General features: G+C 49.9%; 1 protein-coding gene across 3 annotated transcripts; it reads left to right on the plus strand.

Annotated features, from left to right (window-relative positions):
- Window positions 1–701: 701 nt before the first annotated feature.
- On the plus strand, window positions 702–13,822 carry PNOC (prepronociceptin). Of its 3 annotated transcripts, none has more exons than XM_071742518.1 (4): window positions 702–763; window positions 6,312–6,438; window positions 11,728–12,175; window positions 13,651–13,822. In XM_071742518.1, exons 2-4 carry the CDS (start codon window positions 6,319–6,321, stop codon window positions 13,698–13,700), a joined length of 618 nt encoding a protein of 205 aa, XP_071598619.1. In that variant the 5' UTR covers window positions 702–763; window positions 6,312–6,318; the 3' UTR covers window positions 13,701–13,822. The 3 variants fall into 3 exon arrangements, with proteins under 3 accessions (XP_071598619.1, XP_071598621.1, XP_071598620.1); XM_071742519.1 differs by lacking the exon at window positions 702–763 and adding an exon at window positions 6,083–6,231; XM_071742520.1 differs by lacking the exon at window positions 13,651–13,822 and having other exon boundaries at window positions 11,728–12,318.
- The last annotated feature ends 4,414 nt before the right edge of the window (window positions 13,823–18,236 follow it).

An 18,236-nucleotide genomic window follows, 5' to 3' on the forward strand; every position in this document is an offset into this window, starting at 1 on the left:
GAAAAAAAGGGTGGGGGAAAAATTAGGAAAATGGGGGGGAATAAGGAAATAGGGGTGGGAAATGAGAAAGAAAAAGGGGGGAGAAATGAGGGAAAAGGGAAAAAATGGTAAAATTGGGGAAAATGGGGAAAAATGGGGAGAGTGGGGGGGAAAGGGGAGGGAAGGGGCAAAAGGGGGGGAGGAGGGGGGGGAGAAGCGGGGGAATGGCGGTAAATAAAGAAAAATTATTTAAAAAGGGGGGGATAAACGGCAGAAAAAAGGGGGGGGGGGGGAAAGGTGGAGAAATCAGAAAAATGGGTATAAAGGGAAAAAAAAAAAAAAAAACCCAAACCATCCCTTTGATTCCCGTGGGTCCCCCAGGAAGGGGCTTTGGGGCTTTGTGCTGTGACCCCCCCGGAGCAAAAGTGGGGGGAGGGGGGGGGGTTCCATCCCTCCCCCTTTAACTGAGCACAAGATCCTCCCCTTTTTTTCCCATTTTTTTTTTGGGGTGCCCCCCCCCCCCCCCCGGAGCCCCAAGCTTTGGGATGGATGAATTGGGGGGGATAAAAAGGGGGGGATAAAGGGATCAGGAATCCCCCCCGGGGCTGGGAAAAGGGGGTGCGGGTGCCACATCCCGCACAGCCCCGGGGGTGGGCTCAGCCACGCACGTGTGCGGGGGGTGGGTGTGGGGCCGCGGGTGGGCACCGGCCATAAATACCCGCGGAGCAGGCGGGAGCTGGAGGAGGCGCGGAGAGGAGCGGAGGAACCGCGAGCACACCCGCAGGTAAGGGATTTTCCAAAGCTTTTCCAGCAACCTCGGGAAAAAAAAAAAAAAAGGGATGCGGAGCCCGGGATGGTCCCTGGGTTGCCCCTGGGTGATGCTCCCGTTCCCTGCTAAATCCCAAATTCCCCCTTTGGAAGGAAAAGGGAGGAATTCAACCCCTCCAGCCTTAAAAAAAAAAAAAAGAAAAAAGTTTCGGCTTCAAGAGCAGACCCGAAAATCCACCGGAGGGACCCGAACCGAGCCGGCCCGGCCCGGAGCTGGGAGAAGCTGCCGGGATATTTTATTTTATTTTTTTATTAAAGGGGGTTTTCTATTTTTTTTAAGCCTCCCCACCACCACTTTTTCCCCAGATGGTTTTTCTGCCTTTTTTTTTTTTTGCTTTTTGTTTCGTTCTTCTAAGCCACGGCCGCTGCGGGATGTCCAGGAGGTGCCCTGCTTGGCAGCATCCCCCGAAAAGCACAAAAAGGGAGGAAAATGGGGTGGGTTTCTTTTTTTCTTCTTCTTTTTTTTTTTTTTTTTTTTTTCCTCCTTCGGTTTTTTTTTTTTCTTCTGTTTTTTTTCTTCTTCTGTTTTTTCTTCTTCTGTTTTTTCTTCTTCTGTTTTTTCTTCTTCTGTTTTTTCTTTTTCTTCTGTTTTTTTTTTTTCTTCTGGTTTTTTTTCTTCTGGTTTTTTTTTCTTCTGTTTTTTTTTTCTTCTGGTTTTTTTTTCTTCTGGTTTTTTTTTCTTCTGGTTTTTTTCTTCTGGTTTTTTTTCTTCTGGTTTTTTCTTTTTTTTCTTTTATTTTCTTTCCTTTTTTTCTTTCTTTTTCTTTTTTTTCTTCTCTTTTTTTCTTCTCTTTTTTTCTTCTCTTTTTTTCTTCTCTTTTTTTCTTCTCTTTTTTTCTTTTCCCTTCTTCTTTTCCCTTCTTCTTTTCCCTTCTTCTTTTCCCTTCTTCTTTTCCCTTCTTCTTTTCCCTTCTTCTTTTCCCTTCTTCTTTTCCCTTCTTCTTTTCCCTTCTTCTTTTCCCTTCTTCTTTTCCCTTCTTCTTTTCCCTTCTTCTTTTCCCTTCTTCTTTTCCCTTCTTCTTTTCCCTTCTTCTTTTCCCTTCTTCTTTTCCCTTCTTCTTTTCCCTTCTTCTTTTCCCTTCTTCTTTTCTTTTTTTTCTTCTCTTTTTTCCCTTCTTTTTTTCTTTTTTTCTTGTCTTTTTTCCCTTCTTTTATTTTTTTCTTCTTTTCTTTTTTTTTTTTTGTTTCTTTTGTCTGGTTTGGGTTTTTTTTTTTTTTGCGTTTTTTTTTTTTTATTATTTTCCTTTTTGCTTTATTTTGGTTTTTTCCATCCACCCCAAAGCAGGAAGGAGCAGCGGAGCCGGGGAGAGGATATGGGGAGACAACGTCCTTCCCGAGATTTTTCCTTTTTACCTCTAAAGAGCTTTTTTTTGGGTTTTTTTTTCCTTTTTTATGGTCTCTCCAGCCCACATCTGTGTTTACAGTCGTGCCGCGGCGCCTAATTTGGGGCAATTATGGCCAATTACCTGATGGAGGGGGCTCAACAAAAGGAAACGCTTCTTTTTTCTGCCAAGTGCTGGGCATCTGTAGCCACCTCCCCCCCCTCCACATCCCTCTTGTTCTGCCTAAAATTTCCCCCCAGATCCCTCCCTAAAATCCTCATAAACCCTTTTTTAATTATTATTATTATTTATGAAATCCCACCTAGGAAAATAAATCCAGTCTCTTGAAAATGCTTTGACTCCTTCAATGGTGGCTCAGCCAAGGAAGGGGTTGGATCCTGCCTGGATCTTTTTAGCCCCTTGGGATCAGGTCTTGGGGTTTTTTTTGGGGGGGAGGAATTAAAAAAAAAAATTTAATAAATTGGGGTTGATTTGAGGGGTGAATATTGGGGGGAATCCAGGAGCTCCTAAATGTGCTCCTCAGGTGGTGGTGGGGACTCATCCTGATCATGGAGAGGGGCTTTGGGTTGGGATAATCCTGGCTTTTGGCCTTTCCCATGGGAAAAAGGGATGGAGCATCCCCTGGGGAAGGGCAGGGAGTGATGCCCGGAGGCTCCCCCGGCCCAAACTGCATCAAATCAAGCGAAAAAAATCCCATTTCAGGGAGCACCTGCTTCCCTTTCCACCTCTTCTCCTCGGGTTCCTCACAGCCCAGCAGATCCCATCCTTCCCACTGCCCCTTTTATGGGGCTGCATCTTCCCCCCTCCCCTCTTCATCCCACCTGGAGCAATAAATAAAAATTATTTGTGCTGAGGGTTAACCCAGACCCTGCTGTTACCTCAACAGCAATTTATTTTTTTTTTCTTCATCAAAATCTTTTTTTTTTTTTTTTTTTCCCCCCAAAAAAAAATAATTAATGAGGGTTATTAACAGGGATGAGAACTCCAGAGGGAATCTGGAACAGCAGAGGGGTTCCCAAAGGTGTTTGGGATGGGGTGGCTGTGTCCCTGTCACCTCCCTGGGTTTGGATTTTAGGGTTGGTGGCCCAGGTGGTGGCTGGGGGGTGACACTGAGGGGTGGTGGCATCTCTTGGGGGGTGGGGGGGGAGGCAGAGGGGTGGCTGGAAGGGGGAGTGGGGCCCAGGATGGGGTTTCCTACAGGGAAACAATGGGAAAAAACAAAAAAAAAACCAACAAAAAAAAAAGAGGGATGAGGGAAAAAATTAAAAGGGGAAAAAACTGGGGAGAATGAGGGGGAAATGGGGAAAATCTTGTAAAAATGGGGAGAAATGGGAAAATGGGGGGGGAAAGGAGATGGGGGAAGTTTGGGAGGAAATAGGGAAAAACTGGAGGAAAATGGGGGAGGATTGGGGGAATATAGGGGGGAAATGAGGAAAAAGGGGAGAAAAGGAGAAAAAAAAAGGAAAAATGTGTATAAAAGGGAAAAAAAAAATCCATGCCTTTTATTCTTGTGGGGCTGTGGCTGTGAAACTCAGGAAGGGGCTTTGTGCTGTGACCCCCCCCCCCCCCTCCCCAATTTGTCACCATCACCCCAGGGCAGAAGTAAGGAAAACCCTAAAAATGCCCCATCCTTCCCTTCTAAAGGGCTGATTTAATTTTGGGGGGGGCAGCAATGTGCAAAGGGGGGGTGGTTTCCTTCCCCCATCCCACCCAAAGGCATCTTTGATGCAGCAAGGAAAAAAAAAAAAAAACTGAGTTTAATCAGCTGTGACCTCCTCTTGCCAGGACTTGGTGTCCCTTGGGGACACGGGGACAAGGGTTGGGGGTGGCTGGAGCCCTCTCCCCACCTCGTTTTGGGGCTGAGTGATTTTTCAAGGGGGGGGGGGAGGGGGGGATTTGTCCCCTCCTGGGAGGTTTCTGCCAAACCTCTGACTCATTCAGGTTTAATGAGACTCAACAAAGATGAAGCTTTAATTCCTGCTCCTTATCAGCTTCCCCTCCAGCCAGTGACAACTGGGAAGGAAGGTGACAGTGACACTGCTTGGGGACCCTGGGGGATGCTCTGCCTGTATCCCGAGCAGGGGGGATGGGGAATAAATGGGGTGGGGAATAAATGGGGTGGGGAATAAATGGGGTGGGGAATAAATGGGGCACTCCTTGGCCAGATGCTCAAACATCCCCCTCCCCACCCCCCAAAAAAAAAACCAAAAAACCCAGATGCTCAAAACCTCCCCCCTCCCCAAAAAAAAAACCCCAAAAAACCCCAGATGCTCAACCCCCCCCCCCCCCAAAAAAAAAAAAAACAAAAAAAAAAACCCCAGGCTGGAGCAACACTTGGGTCTCAAAGCCACCATCAGTCTTTGTCACCTCTGAGTGTCCCACTGTGGTGCTGCTGGAAGGACCTCGGTGCCACCAAGGGCTCCAAGTCCCCATCCTCTTCCTCTCCACCTCATCCTCCTGCTCCTAAGCCACGGGGTGCTGGGACCTGCTCCTGGGATCCATGGGGATGTCAGATCCTTCTTCCCAGCAGGATGAGGGTTGGGGGTGGCCAGGAGGACCAAAATTCCTGTGGGGATGCAATGGGTTAAAATCCTCAGGAATAGGGAGGGAAAAGCAGGGGTTTGGTCACTTTATCCTCACTGCTGGGGGGGTCAAGGCTCAAGGTTGGGAAATTGGGGGGAATTCTTTAGGAATTGCTGCTCCTCAGCTTTGGGGCTCAGCTCCTTGGAGCCTCCAGAGATGGAGGGGTCCTCACAAAGGGAAGGGATGGGACTGGTTCTGGTTTCTTTACTCCTCACATCCCATCAGATCCCATCCTTCCCACTGCCCCTTTTGTGTGGCTGCATCTCCCCCCTCCCCTCTTCATCCCACCTGGAGCAATAAATAAAGGACAGGACTCAGGATTGGGGTGAAGCTGAATCAGGGGAGGTTTAGGTCAGATACCAGAAAAGGTTTTTCACCCAGAGGGCAGCTGAGCAGTGGAACAGCTCCCCAGGGAAGTGGTGACAGCACCAACCCTGAGTTCAAGAAGCATTTGGATGATGCTCTCAGGCACATGGGGTGATCCTGGGGGTGCCCTAAACAGGGAGAGGAGTTGGACTCCATGATCCTGATGGATCCCTTCCAGCTCAGCATATTCTATGATTCTAATATCACAGAACCATCATGGTTGGAAAGGACCAAGATCGTGGAGTCCAACCATCAGTCCTACACCCCCTTGACCTTATCTGCCTGGGAGGACCCCAAAAAAATCCAGCAGGGAGGGGAAAGCAGAGCAGGACATCCTGCCCAACGTGCCCTGGCATCCAAGAAGCTCATTGCCATCCTGGGGTGCATTAAGAAGAGTTTGGCCAACAGGTCAAGGGGGGGTTCTCCTCCCCCCTCTTCTCTGGTGAGGCCTCACCTGGAGTACTGGGTCCACTTCTGGGCTTCCCAGTTCAAGGAATAACTGGGAAGAGTTGAGCACAGGGCCACGGGGATGGAGATGGGACAGAAGCTGAGGAAAAGGCTGAGGGAGCTGGGAATGTTCAGCCTGGAGGAGATGGAGGGGGGGTCTCATCAGTGGTTATAAATATCTCAAGGGGGGGTGTCAGGAGGATGGGTCTGGGATCTTCTCTGTGGTGTCCAGTGACAGGACAAGAGGTCATGGACACAAAAGTGGGAGATTTAAATTAAATGTGAGAATTTCTTCACTCTGAGGGTGACACAACACTGGGACAGATTGCCCAGGGAGGTCGTGGAGTCTCCATCACCCACATGGATGGAGCTCTGGGGGCTCAGAAGGTTTTGGACTCAGTGATCCCCAGAGGTCCCTCCCAGCCCCTGTGCCCGTTCCGTGATCCTGGCTGGGGATGAGGAGTGTCCTGTTCAGCTGGGGACAGCTGGGGACGTGCTGCCCCACCACTGCCACCTGCTCCAAACCACAGCCAAAAATAAACCCGGTGCCATCGGATAGCCTGAAAAAAAAGAAAAAAAGAAAAAAAAAAAAAAACCCCAACAAACCCAACAATCATTCATCCTGGGACCTCTTCCAGGCTCCTTCGCCCCACGGGGAATTTTTGGCAGAAGGGAACGAGGGGAGGTGGGAGAAGGGGGGAGGTTTGGGGACAGGGGTTTTTTGGTGTCCTCTTGGTTTGAGTGGTGGTTTTTGCTCTCCTCCAGGGCCACCATGAGGGCCGTGCTCTGGGACCTGCTGCTGCTCTGCCTCTTTGCCCGGGCCCGGGGGGACTGCCGGGGCGACTGCCTGCACTGTGACCGCCACCTCTACCGTGACACCTTCGATGTCCTCGTGAGTCCCTCTCTTGGCTACGGCTCCTTTGGGTTGTGCTCCTGGTGGATGGGTGCTGGGCACTCCCCGGGGGTGGGTGTTCATCTGCCTTGGTAGTTTTGTCGGTTTTTTTGGGGTTTTTTTTTTGATGGTTGAGGTGCAGGTGCCACCTCTCATCGCTGGCATCGAATCCTGGAAGATGCTCCCCAGCATCTCCCCCACCACCTCTGGGAGCCCCAGGAAAGGCTCTGGGGAGGGGGCACCTCACTGCATGAAGCCAGGGAAGGGCTGATGAGCTGCTGGCACCTTCCCACAGGTGTCTTCCAGCCCAGTGCATCACTGGCCAGGCAGGAGGGGGAGGGAGGGCACTGGGGACACCCCACATGGCATCCCACAGAACCATAGGACCAGAGAATGGGTTGGGTTGGATGGGACCTCAAAGCTCATCCAGTTCCAACCCCCTGCATGGTCAGGGACCGCTCCCCCCAGCCCAGGGGGCTCCAAGCCCCATCCAACCTGGGCTGAGACACTGCCAGGGATGGGGCAGCCACAGCTTCCTTGGGCAACCTGGGCAACCAGGGGCTCAGCACCCTCAAATTCAAGAATTTCTTCCTCATGTCCAACCTCAATCTCCCCTCTTCCAGTTTTAACCCCTTTCCCTTGGGAGCATGGACATGAGTGGGGAAATGTGGTTGAAAGAGGGATGCTGAGCAGGTTCCCTGCCTCCCCAACATCTCCTCCACCACCTCTGGGAGCCCCAGGAAAGGCTCTGGGGAGGGGAACACCTCACTGCATGAAGCCAGGGAAGGGCTGATGAGCTGCTGGCACCTTCCCACAGGTGTCTTCCAGCCCAGTGCATCACTGGCCAGGCAGGAGGGGGAGGGAGGGCACTGGGGACACCCCACATGGCATCCCACAGAACCATAGGACCAGAGAATGGGTTGGGTTGGATGGAACCTCAAAGCTCCCCCAGTGCTTCCAGCCCAGTGCATCACTGCCTAGACTGGTTTGGGAGGGAAGGGACCTCAAAAATCATCTAGATCCACACCCACCCCCCCTCCTCTGCTCGGGCAGGGACATCTCCCACCAGACTCAGGGCTTTGAGCAACCTGCCCTGCCCGTGGCAGGGACACCAATGGGGTGGGATGCACCCATGGGTGCTGAGGAAGCCTGATGGCACCTCTTGCTGAGGTTGCTTTTGGTGGCCTTTGAGTGGATGTGGCAATTGGGGTGGGTTCCTGGGGGCCAGGAGGAGGCAGATGTCACTTGGAGGAAGGAATGGAGCACCCTGGGCTGTGGGAGGGGTCCCTGTCCATGTCAGGGGAGTTGGAACTGGAGGATTTTTAAGGTCCAACCCAAAGCATTCTATGATATGGCCAGGGCTGCTCTGTCCTCCTCCTCCTCCTCCTCCTCGGGCCACTCCTCAGGGACAAGATGGTCCTGGGAGAGGCTGCAGCTCCCAGATCAGCTCCTGGGAGGTCTGGGGAAAAGTCTGTGATGGCCCAAGGAGGGGTCTCCACCACCCTCCCAGACCTCAGATCCCCCCTGCACCCTCAGCCCATCCTCCAAGGAGCCCCCAGCACCCCCCCCAGAGCCCAGGCAGGATGGGACCAGTTCTGCAGATGATGGACCATAATCTTATTTTGGGGGGGAGTGGACACCCCACAGCCCCCTTCACCCTCTTGATTTGCCTCCAAAAGTGGTTGGGAAGAAGCATTAAAGAGCATTTTGGGATTTTCCCAGCCCCTAATCCTTTCTTCTCCTTTCCATTGAGCTGTGGGCAGCAGGGTTTCTTTCCTTCCCATTCCCCCACCCCTCCTGAGGGATTCCCCATCACCTCCCTCACAATTAATTAATGATGACAAATCAGGGGGGGGGTTGAGATGTTCACCCAAAAGTTCTGGCAGCTCTGGAAGGTCCCAGGGCTGAGAAACAACCTCCCCAAACCCAGGAAGAACCAAGAATTCCAGGGCTCTGTGGAGATGCTGAGGCCACCCCAGGGCTCTGACACCTCCTGGTGACTCCTTGGTGACTGCCACCAAGTTTTTGGGTGCCACCAGCCCAGTTTGGGCTCCAGATGCTCCTCTGCATTCTGAAGGCACCAGCACATCCACAGGGATCTCCTCCCTTCCCACCCACCCCAGCCTGCTCCTGGAGCTCTGTTTTGCTCTCTCTTCCCTGGCCAGCAAGGTGGAGATGGGATGGGATGGGATGGGATGGGATGGGATGGGATGGGATGGGATGGGATGGGATGGTTGGTGGCCTGAGGGTCCCATGCAAGGCTGGATCTCCAAAGCAAGAGAGGTTTGAAGCAGGAGCAGAGGAACCCTGGGGTCTTTGGAAGCTCAGTTTCAGCTGGAAGATTTGTTCCAACCTCCCACTGTTTCCAAAGCCCCAGCCAAGGAAGTCCCCTCAGATCTGTCCTTCAGAGGCAGGAGGAGGAGATCCCCCTGAAGTTCTGAGCATACCTGGACCAGCAGCACAGGCAGGGAGCAGCTGATGGAGCTGATCTCCAAGATGTGGATAAATCCCCCATGGCCTGGTCCTCAGAGTCACCCAGGGATGGGATGCACCCCAACAGGAGCACCAATGCCAACTGAAGATCCAGGAGGAGCCTCCCCAGGGAGTTTCTGCACTGGGTGTGGAGGAGCACTGGCTGAGGACATTCCCACCAGGAGCCATTTCCATGTGAATTAAGACCACAGCAGGGTGGCTGAGGACCCTGGGATGTTCATGGTGTTGTTTGTGCCTGGGTGACAGGAGCACTGATGATCTTCAACCTGACACCTGGGACAACTCCTCTTGAAGCTCCTCAGAGCTGTAACCTCCATGCAATCCACCCCCTTCCATCTCCAGCCTGGATCTCCCACCAGGACACAGCAGCTGATCCCAGAAGAACAGCTTGGCTCAGCACGGGATGTCTCCACAAGGTTTCCCTCATCACTTTGGGACAACTCTTTTTCTTTTGTCTTTTTCTCTGAAGAACCTTGGCTGCCCCTGGGGGATGGAGACAGCCAAGAGCTGCAGAGCCACGCACTGGAGCTGCAGCCCTGAGGTGCCACCTTGGGACTTCTCACCTGGAGAAGTGAAGTGGTTTAGGGGAAAACTTTGTAGAGGAGGGATGATGGTTGGACTCGATGATCCCAAAGGTCTTTTCCAACCTGAAAGATTCTGTGAAGGCCTTCAGAAGGGTTTGGGTCTTGTGGATGGGGTAGTGATGAGCCACACCAATGCCCTTCAACATGGGGTCCCCCAGCTGGGGTTCAGCAGCCAGAGGAGCCCACCAGGGAGCTCACACTGGGATGGAGGGCACTCCAAGGTGAGGAGAGATGAACCTTCTCTTCTGGACCCTCCAGCCCTGCTCTCTTTGAAGATTTATTGAGTTTGGTTCTCCTACAATATCCTCCTGGATGGTGCTGGTTTTGGTGGGACCGACCCACTTGGTCTTTGAGGCCACAGCAGTGCCAGGGCTGGGTGGATGGGACCTCCAGGGAAGGGATGAGACACCAATGGGGTGGGATGCACCCATGGGTGCTGAGGAAGCCTGATGGCACCTCTTGCTGAGGTTGCTTTTGGTGGCCTTTGAGTGGATGTGGCAACTGGGGTGGGTTCCTGGGGGCCAGGAGGAGGCAGATGTCACTTGGAGGAAGGCTTGAAGCACCCTGGGCTGTGGGAGGGGTCCCTGTCCATGGCAGGGGAGTTGGAACTGGAGGATTTTTAAGGTCCCTTCCAACCCAAACCAGTCTGGGATGCAATGAATCTGGAAAGCTATGGGCTGGGTGTCCTCACCCCAGTGCTGGGGAAGGTGATGGAGCACATCCTGCTGCAAGGGATTTCCAGAAGTTTGGAGGATGAGAAGGTCCCTGGGAGCAGCCAGCATGGAATTATGGAAGGGGAACTCGTGCTGGAGCAACCTGGCAGCTTCCTGCAGAGAGGCCACCAGCTTGGCTTGACCTTCATCTGGTGCTGACATTGTCCCCCATCCTCATCCTCACGATGCTGAAGCACAGGGTAACTAAAGGGGCACATGAGGTGGCCTGGAACCTGGAGGACCTGGAGATCTTCATTAATGAGCAGGATGATGGAAGGAACAAGGAGCAGATGATGCAGAGCTGGGATGTGGGGTAGCCCACGGGGTTCATGAGGCCACCCATGGAGAAGTGGGCTGGTAGGGACCTCATGAAGCTCAAGAAGAGTGAAATCCTGTTCCTGGAGAGGAGCAACCTCAGGCCACGGGCACACACCAGAGCCATTCCCACCTCTGCTGTCCCACAACTTGGTGACTTGGGGGCTCATGCCCAGCTCTGCAGGGCAGGGAGTGGGGGGGGTGGGGTAGGAGTCATGGACATGAGTGGGGAAATGTGGTTGCAAGAGGGGTGCTGAGCAGGTTCCCTGCCTCCCCAGCATCTCCCCCACCACCTCTGGGAGCCCCAGGAAAGGCTCTGGGGAGGGGACACCTCACTGCATGAAGCCAGGGAAGGGCTGATGAGCTGCTGGCACCTTCCCACAGGTGTCTTCCAGCCCAGTGCATCACTGGCCAGGCAGGAGGGGGAGGGAGGGCACTGGGGACACCCCACATGGCATCCCACAGAACCATAGGACCAGAGAATGGGTTGGGTTGGATGGAACCTCAAAGCTCATCCAGTTCCAACCCCCTGCATGGTCAGGGACCCCTCCCCCAGCCCAGGGGGCTCCAAGCCCCATCCAACCTGGGCTGAGACACTGCCAGGGATGGGGCAGCCACAGCTTCCTTGGGCAACCTGTTCCAGACTCTCCCCACCCTCAAATTCAAGAATTTCTTCCTCATGTCCAACCTCAATCTCCCCTCTTCCAGTTTTAACCCATTTCCCTTCTCCTCTCCCTACCCCCCCGTGTCCAAAGCCCTCCCCCAGCTTTCTTGGAGCCCCTTCAGATATTGGGAGGTTGCTCTGAGCTCACCTGGGAGCCTCCTCTTCTCCAGGCTGAACAACCCCAAGCCCTCAGCCTGGCTTCCCAGGGAGGTGCTCAGCCCTCTGAGCATTTGAGTGGCTCTGCTCTGGACCACCAGGATCACCAAAGAATTTCTCCCTCCCTCCCTCCCCAGGATCTCCTCTCCATCTCCCTTTTTGGAAACCCTCCCCCCTCATCCCACCCCTCCAAGCCCTCGTCCCAAGTCCAAGAGGACACTTGGGTTCCCCTCATGGCGTTTGGGACACACCACACAACACTGGGATGGGGGACGGGTGTAGGGGGGGGATCCACCACCCAGTGTCCCACCACCCCATGGCCACCCAACCCCACCCCCCACCCATCCCCCTGTCTCCCCTGCAGATCTGCATCCTGGAATGTGAAGGCGAAGCCGTCCCAAGGGCCACCTGGGAGCTTTGTGCCGCTGCCGCCGCCGCCGGCCGGGCCGTCCCCAGGCCCTGGGACCTCCGTGGTGTCGGTGACCCCTGGCCCGGGGTGGCGGTGCCGCCGCTGAACCCTCAGCAGCTGCCCGAGCTCCAGCGACGTCGAGAAAGGGAGGAAGAAGAAGAAGAAGAAGAAGAAGAGTCGGAAACGGCCCCGGGCTCCTTCCCTCGACCACCCGAGGACATTTCCCGACGCCTCGGCGGTTTCTTCCGGGGGCCGCGCGGGTCTAGGCCCGGGGCGACGGCCCGGGGGGTGCAGAAGAGATACGGGGGCTTCATCGGGGTCCGGAAGTCGGCGAGGAAGTGGAACAACCAGAAGAGGTTTAGCGAGTTCCTGAAGCAGTACCTGGGCATGTCGCCCCGTTCCAGTGAGTACGAGCTTGGCGGCGGCATCGGCGAACACAACGAGATCTAACGGAGAGCCCGCCAAAAAGTCAACCCTCTTACCCCTCTACACTGCATGTCCATAGGGGCAGGATTGCAAAGGGGGCAGCAGACACACACACACACACACACACAAAAAAAAAAAAAAAAAAAAAAAAAAAATTTAAAAATTAAAAAAAAAAAATTATGAAAAAATAAATGATGAGAATTGGAAAAACGTCTTCAAAATGGAGAGCGGGGAGGGACGGCGAGAGCCGGCGCGTCGGCATCCGGAGGGGAAAATCCTAAAGCTGTTGGCATCCCCAAAGGGAGGATGGGGAAAAGGGGTTGGCCTCGGTGTCAAGGGAGGTTGAGGGGATGGTTTGAGCTCCTCACTTCCCCAGCCAAAAAAAAAAAAAAAAAAAGCAGGGGGAAAAAAAAAATTAAAAATTTAAAAAATGAAATTTTTCCCATGTGAAAGTTTCTAGGTGAAAAATGTAGGGTTTGGATTCAATGAGCAAAGGCCCAGCTCGAAAAACAATCAAGGAAAAAGTGTAAAGGGGAAATTGAAATGGACTTTAAAACCTGAAAGTCTCCACGTGAAAAACGGTGAGAAATTTTTCAGTCTGGGAGTTTCCTAAATCGATATTTCAAATGTATTTTTGAAAGTTTAAAAACGCCTAAATTAAAAATTTTAAATGCTCTAAAGCGTAAAGAAAAGAACTTAAGTGAAAAATTTACGTCAATTTTGAAGCGTGAAAAAATGTAAATGGAAATGTCTGTGAATTTTAAGGAGTAAAAAAATCTAGAATGAAAACCTAAGTCAATTTTAAAGCATGAAAAAAAGTCTAACTTAAAATGTAAGTCAATTTTAAGGTCTGAAAAAAATGTCAATGAAAAATGTGTGTAAATTTCAAAGCGTAAAAAAATCTAAAATAAAAATTTAAGTCCATTTTAGAGCGTGACCAATCTAAACAATTCAAGTCAATTTTCAAAATTTTTTTTAAAAACAGTGCAATAAAAAAAAAAATTATATTGAAACAATTCGAATCATTTGCCAGAAATCCAAGCAAACCAGATTTTTTTTCCTTTCAGAAATTCAGGAATTCCTCCCCAGACCCTCCAGCCCCACACCCCCACCTCAACCCCCTCATCCCCACCCCGGGATGCTCGGAGCCCCCTCCCTGCAGCTGCCGAGCCCCCTGATCCTCCCCTCCAATTTTTATTTTTTTTTCCCTTCCCTTTTTTATTTTTTTTCCGATTTTTTGGTATTTTTTGTCTCCCCTAACTTAGGGGATGCCCCTCCCCAAACCCCCCCGGGGCAGAGTTTCTCACTCCGCCCTCTCTCGGCTCAGCCGCTTTTGTTGTTTTTTTTTGGTTTTTTTTCCTCCTTTTCTTTTTTTTTTATATTATTTTTTTTTCTTTCCTCTCTCTTTTTTCCTTTTCTTTTTTTTATTTTTTATTTTTATTTTTTTTATAGCGTTCCGGCACCGCATCCCGGCACCTTTCGCCAGGCACAGGCAAAATTAACCCCGCTCCTGCCTCCATCCTCTCTCTCTGACGGATCCCAAAGCGCTTCAGAAAATCCCTTTGCTCTTCACTTCCCTAAAGCCCGATTTAAACCAGGACACCAGGAATTCCGGCCGGAGGAAACCGGGAGAGAAATACCGCGGGAAGGTGGGGAGGGAGAGGGGGAGATCGGGTGGAAAATTTCGACAAAACGAGGGAAAAATGAAGAAAGTTTGGAAAAAAAAAAAAAATTTTTATTTATTTTTTTTTTTTTTTTTTTTTTTGGGGAGGGGGGGAATGGGTGGTGGACACCTTGGATTTAGCCCTTCCAACACGGTCCCAATGCTTTCCCATGGGATTGATTGCAAGTTCAGCAAAATAATGGGAAAAATGGATTTTTGCCAAAAAAAAAAATTTGAATTTTTGTTGGTTTTTTGTTTTTTTGGTTTTTTTTTTTTTAGGAAGGTTTGGCCGCCTTGCATTCAGGGAGCAAAGAAACCCCCCCGTCCCTCACTCCCAGTGCCAATGGGATTGGTTGCCTAATTTTGAGAAAATAATGGGGGGAAAAAAAAAAACCAGATTTTTAAGTCAAAATTTGAATTTTGGGGATTTTGAGGTTTTTGGGGGGTTGGAGACTGTGGACACCTTGGGACCAGTGGAAAACCAGCTCTTTCCACCCCTTCCCAGTGCCTTCCCATGGGACTGATTGCCAGGTTTCAGCAAAATAAGGGGGAAAAAGGGATTAATGAAAAAAAAAATAGATAATTTTTGGTGTTTTGGGGGGGTTTTGGGGGCTTGGCCACTGTGGACACCTTGGATCCAGCTGCAAAGCAGCCCCTGTGCCTTCCCATGGGATTGATCACCAAATTTCAAGAAAATACGGGGAGAAAAAAAGAAATTAAAAAAAAAAAAATCATAATTTGGGGTGGTTTTTGGTTTGGTTTTGAGGTTTGGTCACCCTGGATCCTTCCCATGGGATCCATTTCCCACAGAGGGTCCCATCCTGGCTCCTCCTGGTTTGTCCAGAAAATCAGAAACCACTTGAAACATTGAGATTTTTTCCCAATTCCCCCCTTTTTAATTTTTTTTTTTAATTTTTTCCCCCTTTTTTCCCAGTATTTTCCTTAAAAATTTGCCCACCCCCAGGGTGGGTTTTTGTTGTGTGGCCCCACGTTGGGATCTGGGTGTTTTTTTTTTATTTTTCCCCAAGGAGGATTAATCAGAGCTGTTTAATTCTCCTCATTTGCAACCCCAACAATAAATCAATCAACCAAAAAAAAAAAAAAACCAAAACCAAGCAAAAAAATTATTTCTTAGCCCAGCTCTCCCTCCCTCCCCTCCCAACCCCCTTTCTCTGCTTCCCCTTTCACTGTTTGTACAAAAAAAAATAAAATTAAATTAATATAATTATCCCTATGGAAAAAAAAGCAGAAAAAAAAGTAAAAAAAAAAAAAAAAAAAAGCAAAAAAAAAATTAATTCTGAGATCTTGTTCTTTTTAATTGTTTCATACAAAGATTTCTCCATTAAACTTGTACATAGCAAAAGGATTAATAAATTAGTTTACTGTTTCTACAATATTTCTGCGACTGGCGACCGTCACTTGTGTCCCCCCCCCCATCTCAGCTGGGGAATTTTTTGGGGGAAAAAAAGAGGATTTTAGGCAATTTGCTTGATTTCATGAGCGGGGTGCTGGGAATCCTCCCCCCTCTTCTCACTTTTGTGGGGAGGGGTCTCTCCTGCCTGACACACAACCCAAAATCCAATGGGGGGGGGGGAGGGGTTATTTGGGGGAAAAAAAAAAAAAAAAGGGATTTTAGGGTTTGAGAGGAAAAAAAGGGGAATTTCCACCCATAACCCTTCTCCAGGATAACCAAGGTTCCAGCACCCACCCCACTGGGAATTTGGGTGGGGAGTGGGTGTCACCTCTCTGTGACCCCCCCCCAAAATTTGGGGAGCAGAGCAGCATCCCCCCCCCCCCCCCCAAAGAGCCATTTTCAGCGTTGCCATGGAAACGGTGCCAGCCAAAGGGGGAGGGATGCTCAGCAGCCACACCCCCAGTTTGGTCCCAGTTTGGAAACTGGGCTCAGAAAAGTGATTTCTGCTGATTTTTGTGGGGTTTTTTTTTTGCTTTTTTTGTGTGTTTTTGGTTTTTGGGTTTTTTTTTTTTTTTTCCCAAAGAGGGAATTTTCCCAAATTTTCCCAAATTAAAATAATTTGGGGGGTGGAAATTTGGGAAGGGGGGGGGGGTTTGTTTTGCCAACAGTGAGGTGGGACCAGAGGTCTCCCAGTTTCCAAGCAGGATGGGTCAGAGCCCTGCAGAAATTGTAGGAATTGCAGGTTAAAAACTTGATGAATTTGGATTTTTTTTTTTTTAATTTTTTTTTTTTTTTTTTTTTTGACAAAAATGCCACAAAAAGGAGAAGGAGCAGCAGTGCCATGGCCGGGCAGAGAGTGCTCCCTAGTGGTGCCAGAAAGGCTTGTCCTGAGGAGAAAAAAAAAAAATTTCCAGAGCATCCCCAAATTGGGGCATCAAGTGCCCCAACTCCCCCAAAAATCCTGGGGGACCCACAGGGGGTCCCCAGGGGAACCCCCCCCCCCCCCTCTGTGCCAAGGACAAAGCAGAGCCAGAGCTAACCAGGCAACTTTTCTTTTTATTTCTTATAAAATATATTTCATATTGCTGCTGTAAAAATTAACAATTTCACCTTTTTTTTTTTTTTTTTAATCCCCCCCGCCCTTTTTTTTTATTATTTTTTTTTTTTTCATTTTTTTCCCTTTTTTTTTTTAAACAATAAAAATAATACTTGGAAGACAGCTGAGAAAAGCTCCAATGAGACATAAAATTCACTTGATCCAGCATCAACCCCACTTGGCTGGGGCAGTGGTGGCCCCACAGGGGCACAGCTGCAGTGACAAATGTCCCCAAGTCCTTCCCCTCCCTGTGACACCTCCAGAGAGGGGGGGGGAGCAGCCTCCCTTTAATTAATTAGTGCCCAATTAATTGGTTCCTATATACATACATACAGATGCTCCAGGAGAGAGCTGGGTGGAGAAGGGAAAACTCTCCAAGCTGGATTTCCAGGTTGGGTTTTACCCCAGGAGGGGTTTTCTTGAGACCCAGAGAGGCTCAAGGGTCAGGAGAAAAAGTCCAACAGGCTGGAAGAGAGTTAAAAAATTACAGGAAAAGGGAAATAATAGGGAAAGGACCCAAAAAAAAAAAAAATTATATACCCAGTGCCAAGACAGGGTGGAACCTGATGTTGTTTTGGCAAAAAAATGAGGTTTTTCTTGTTTTGAAGTCCAAATTATTCCCAAATCAGAAAGGGAGAAAACCAACCAAATAAAACATTAAAAAATTACTTTCCCTGCATCAGTTTCTGTTAAAAATAAAAAAAAAACAGGAGGAAAGAGCCACGAGCAGAAGGACAAGTTTCTCCTGGTTAGGTCTGTAGGGCAAAAAAAGCCCTGTGGCACCTCTCACCCCAACCCACAACCCTGATAAAATAAAATATAGATATAAAACATTTCTCCAGGAGATGATCCCCACCTGGTGGCTGGGCTGGAAGTGCTGGGGGCTGTGAGAGAAGAGGAGGCACCACGGATGCCAACCTCCATGGCTTGGTTTGACATTTCCTGAGTTGTTTTCCTGGGAGCCTGAGCTGCCTCCAGCTCTGCCAGACACCATTTGGGGCATAGAAAAAAAAAAAAAAATAAGGAAAAAATCCCTGCTCCTGCCTGGGTCTCTCTGAGTCATGGGGGAAAAGGCACAAGGTCTGAGGAAAGTAAAAACTCACCCATTTATTTTTATTTTTCCTTCTGTGCTCGGCTTGAAGCCTTGTTTTAAAAAAAAAAAATATTTGGAAAAGTAAAAATTAATTCCCCCGAGTGGTGACTGGGCTGGTGGAATTCAGCAAAGGTGCCATGGGGTGTCAGGTAAAAAAATAAAAATACTTATTTTTGAGTAGTGCAACAACCCCACCACACAATGAATGAATTGTCCCCAGGGCTGTGGGTGAGGAGCACCAACCTTTCAGAACCTTTCTTGCAATCCAATGCTCAGCTTAGGAAGTTGGGAGGAGGAAAAAGCTTTTCCCAACATCCAGCAGGGATGAGAGGCTGGGTGAGTGGCTCACCAGGAGCAAAACCTCTTCTGTTCCCTAGGATTTTGGGTCAGAATTGCCAGAATTGCCCACCTGGGGATGTCACCCCGTGGGGGTCACACCACACCTGGGGAGTTTTCTCCTGCTTTCCAGCTGCCAAATTTTGGATATGGGAGAGGAAGATGGGGTTGCAGGAGGAGGGACTGCTTGTATGTACAAAATTACAAAACAAACAACAAGAAAAAAAAAAACCACCCAAACACATCCACAAGCACCAGAAGAACATCTCTGGGTATCTCAACCCAGATCCCTCCAACGAGGAGGGCTTGATCCGGAGTGAGACCTGATTCTCCCAGCTGCTTGATTCGGTTTGATAAGGGAAGTTGAGGCTCAGCAGGGTCCTTAAAAACAGGGAGGGGGCTCCATGGGATTGCTCTCAGCTTGATGGCTGCAGGA

Source organism: Heliangelus exortis, chromosome 3 (assembly GCF_036169615.1).
Source record: "Heliangelus exortis chromosome 3, bHelExo1.hap1, whole genome shotgun sequence".
NCBI classification, from domain to species: domain Eukaryota; kingdom Metazoa; phylum Chordata; class Aves; order Apodiformes; family Trochilidae; genus Heliangelus; species Heliangelus exortis.

Coding starts and splice junctions, on each gene's coding strand:
- PNOC (XM_071742518.1), top strand. CDS start 6,319: ATGAGGGCCGTGCTCTGGGACCTGCTGCTGCTCTGCCTCTTTGCCCGG. Junction 6,439..11,727: donor GTGACACCTTCGATGTCCTC/GTGAGTCCCTCT, acceptor TCTCCCCTGCAG/ATCTGCATCCTGGAATGTGA. Junction 12,176..13,650: donor GGGCATGTCGCCCCGTTCCA/GTGAGTACGAGC, acceptor TTTTTTTTATAG/CGTTCCGGCACCGCATCCCG.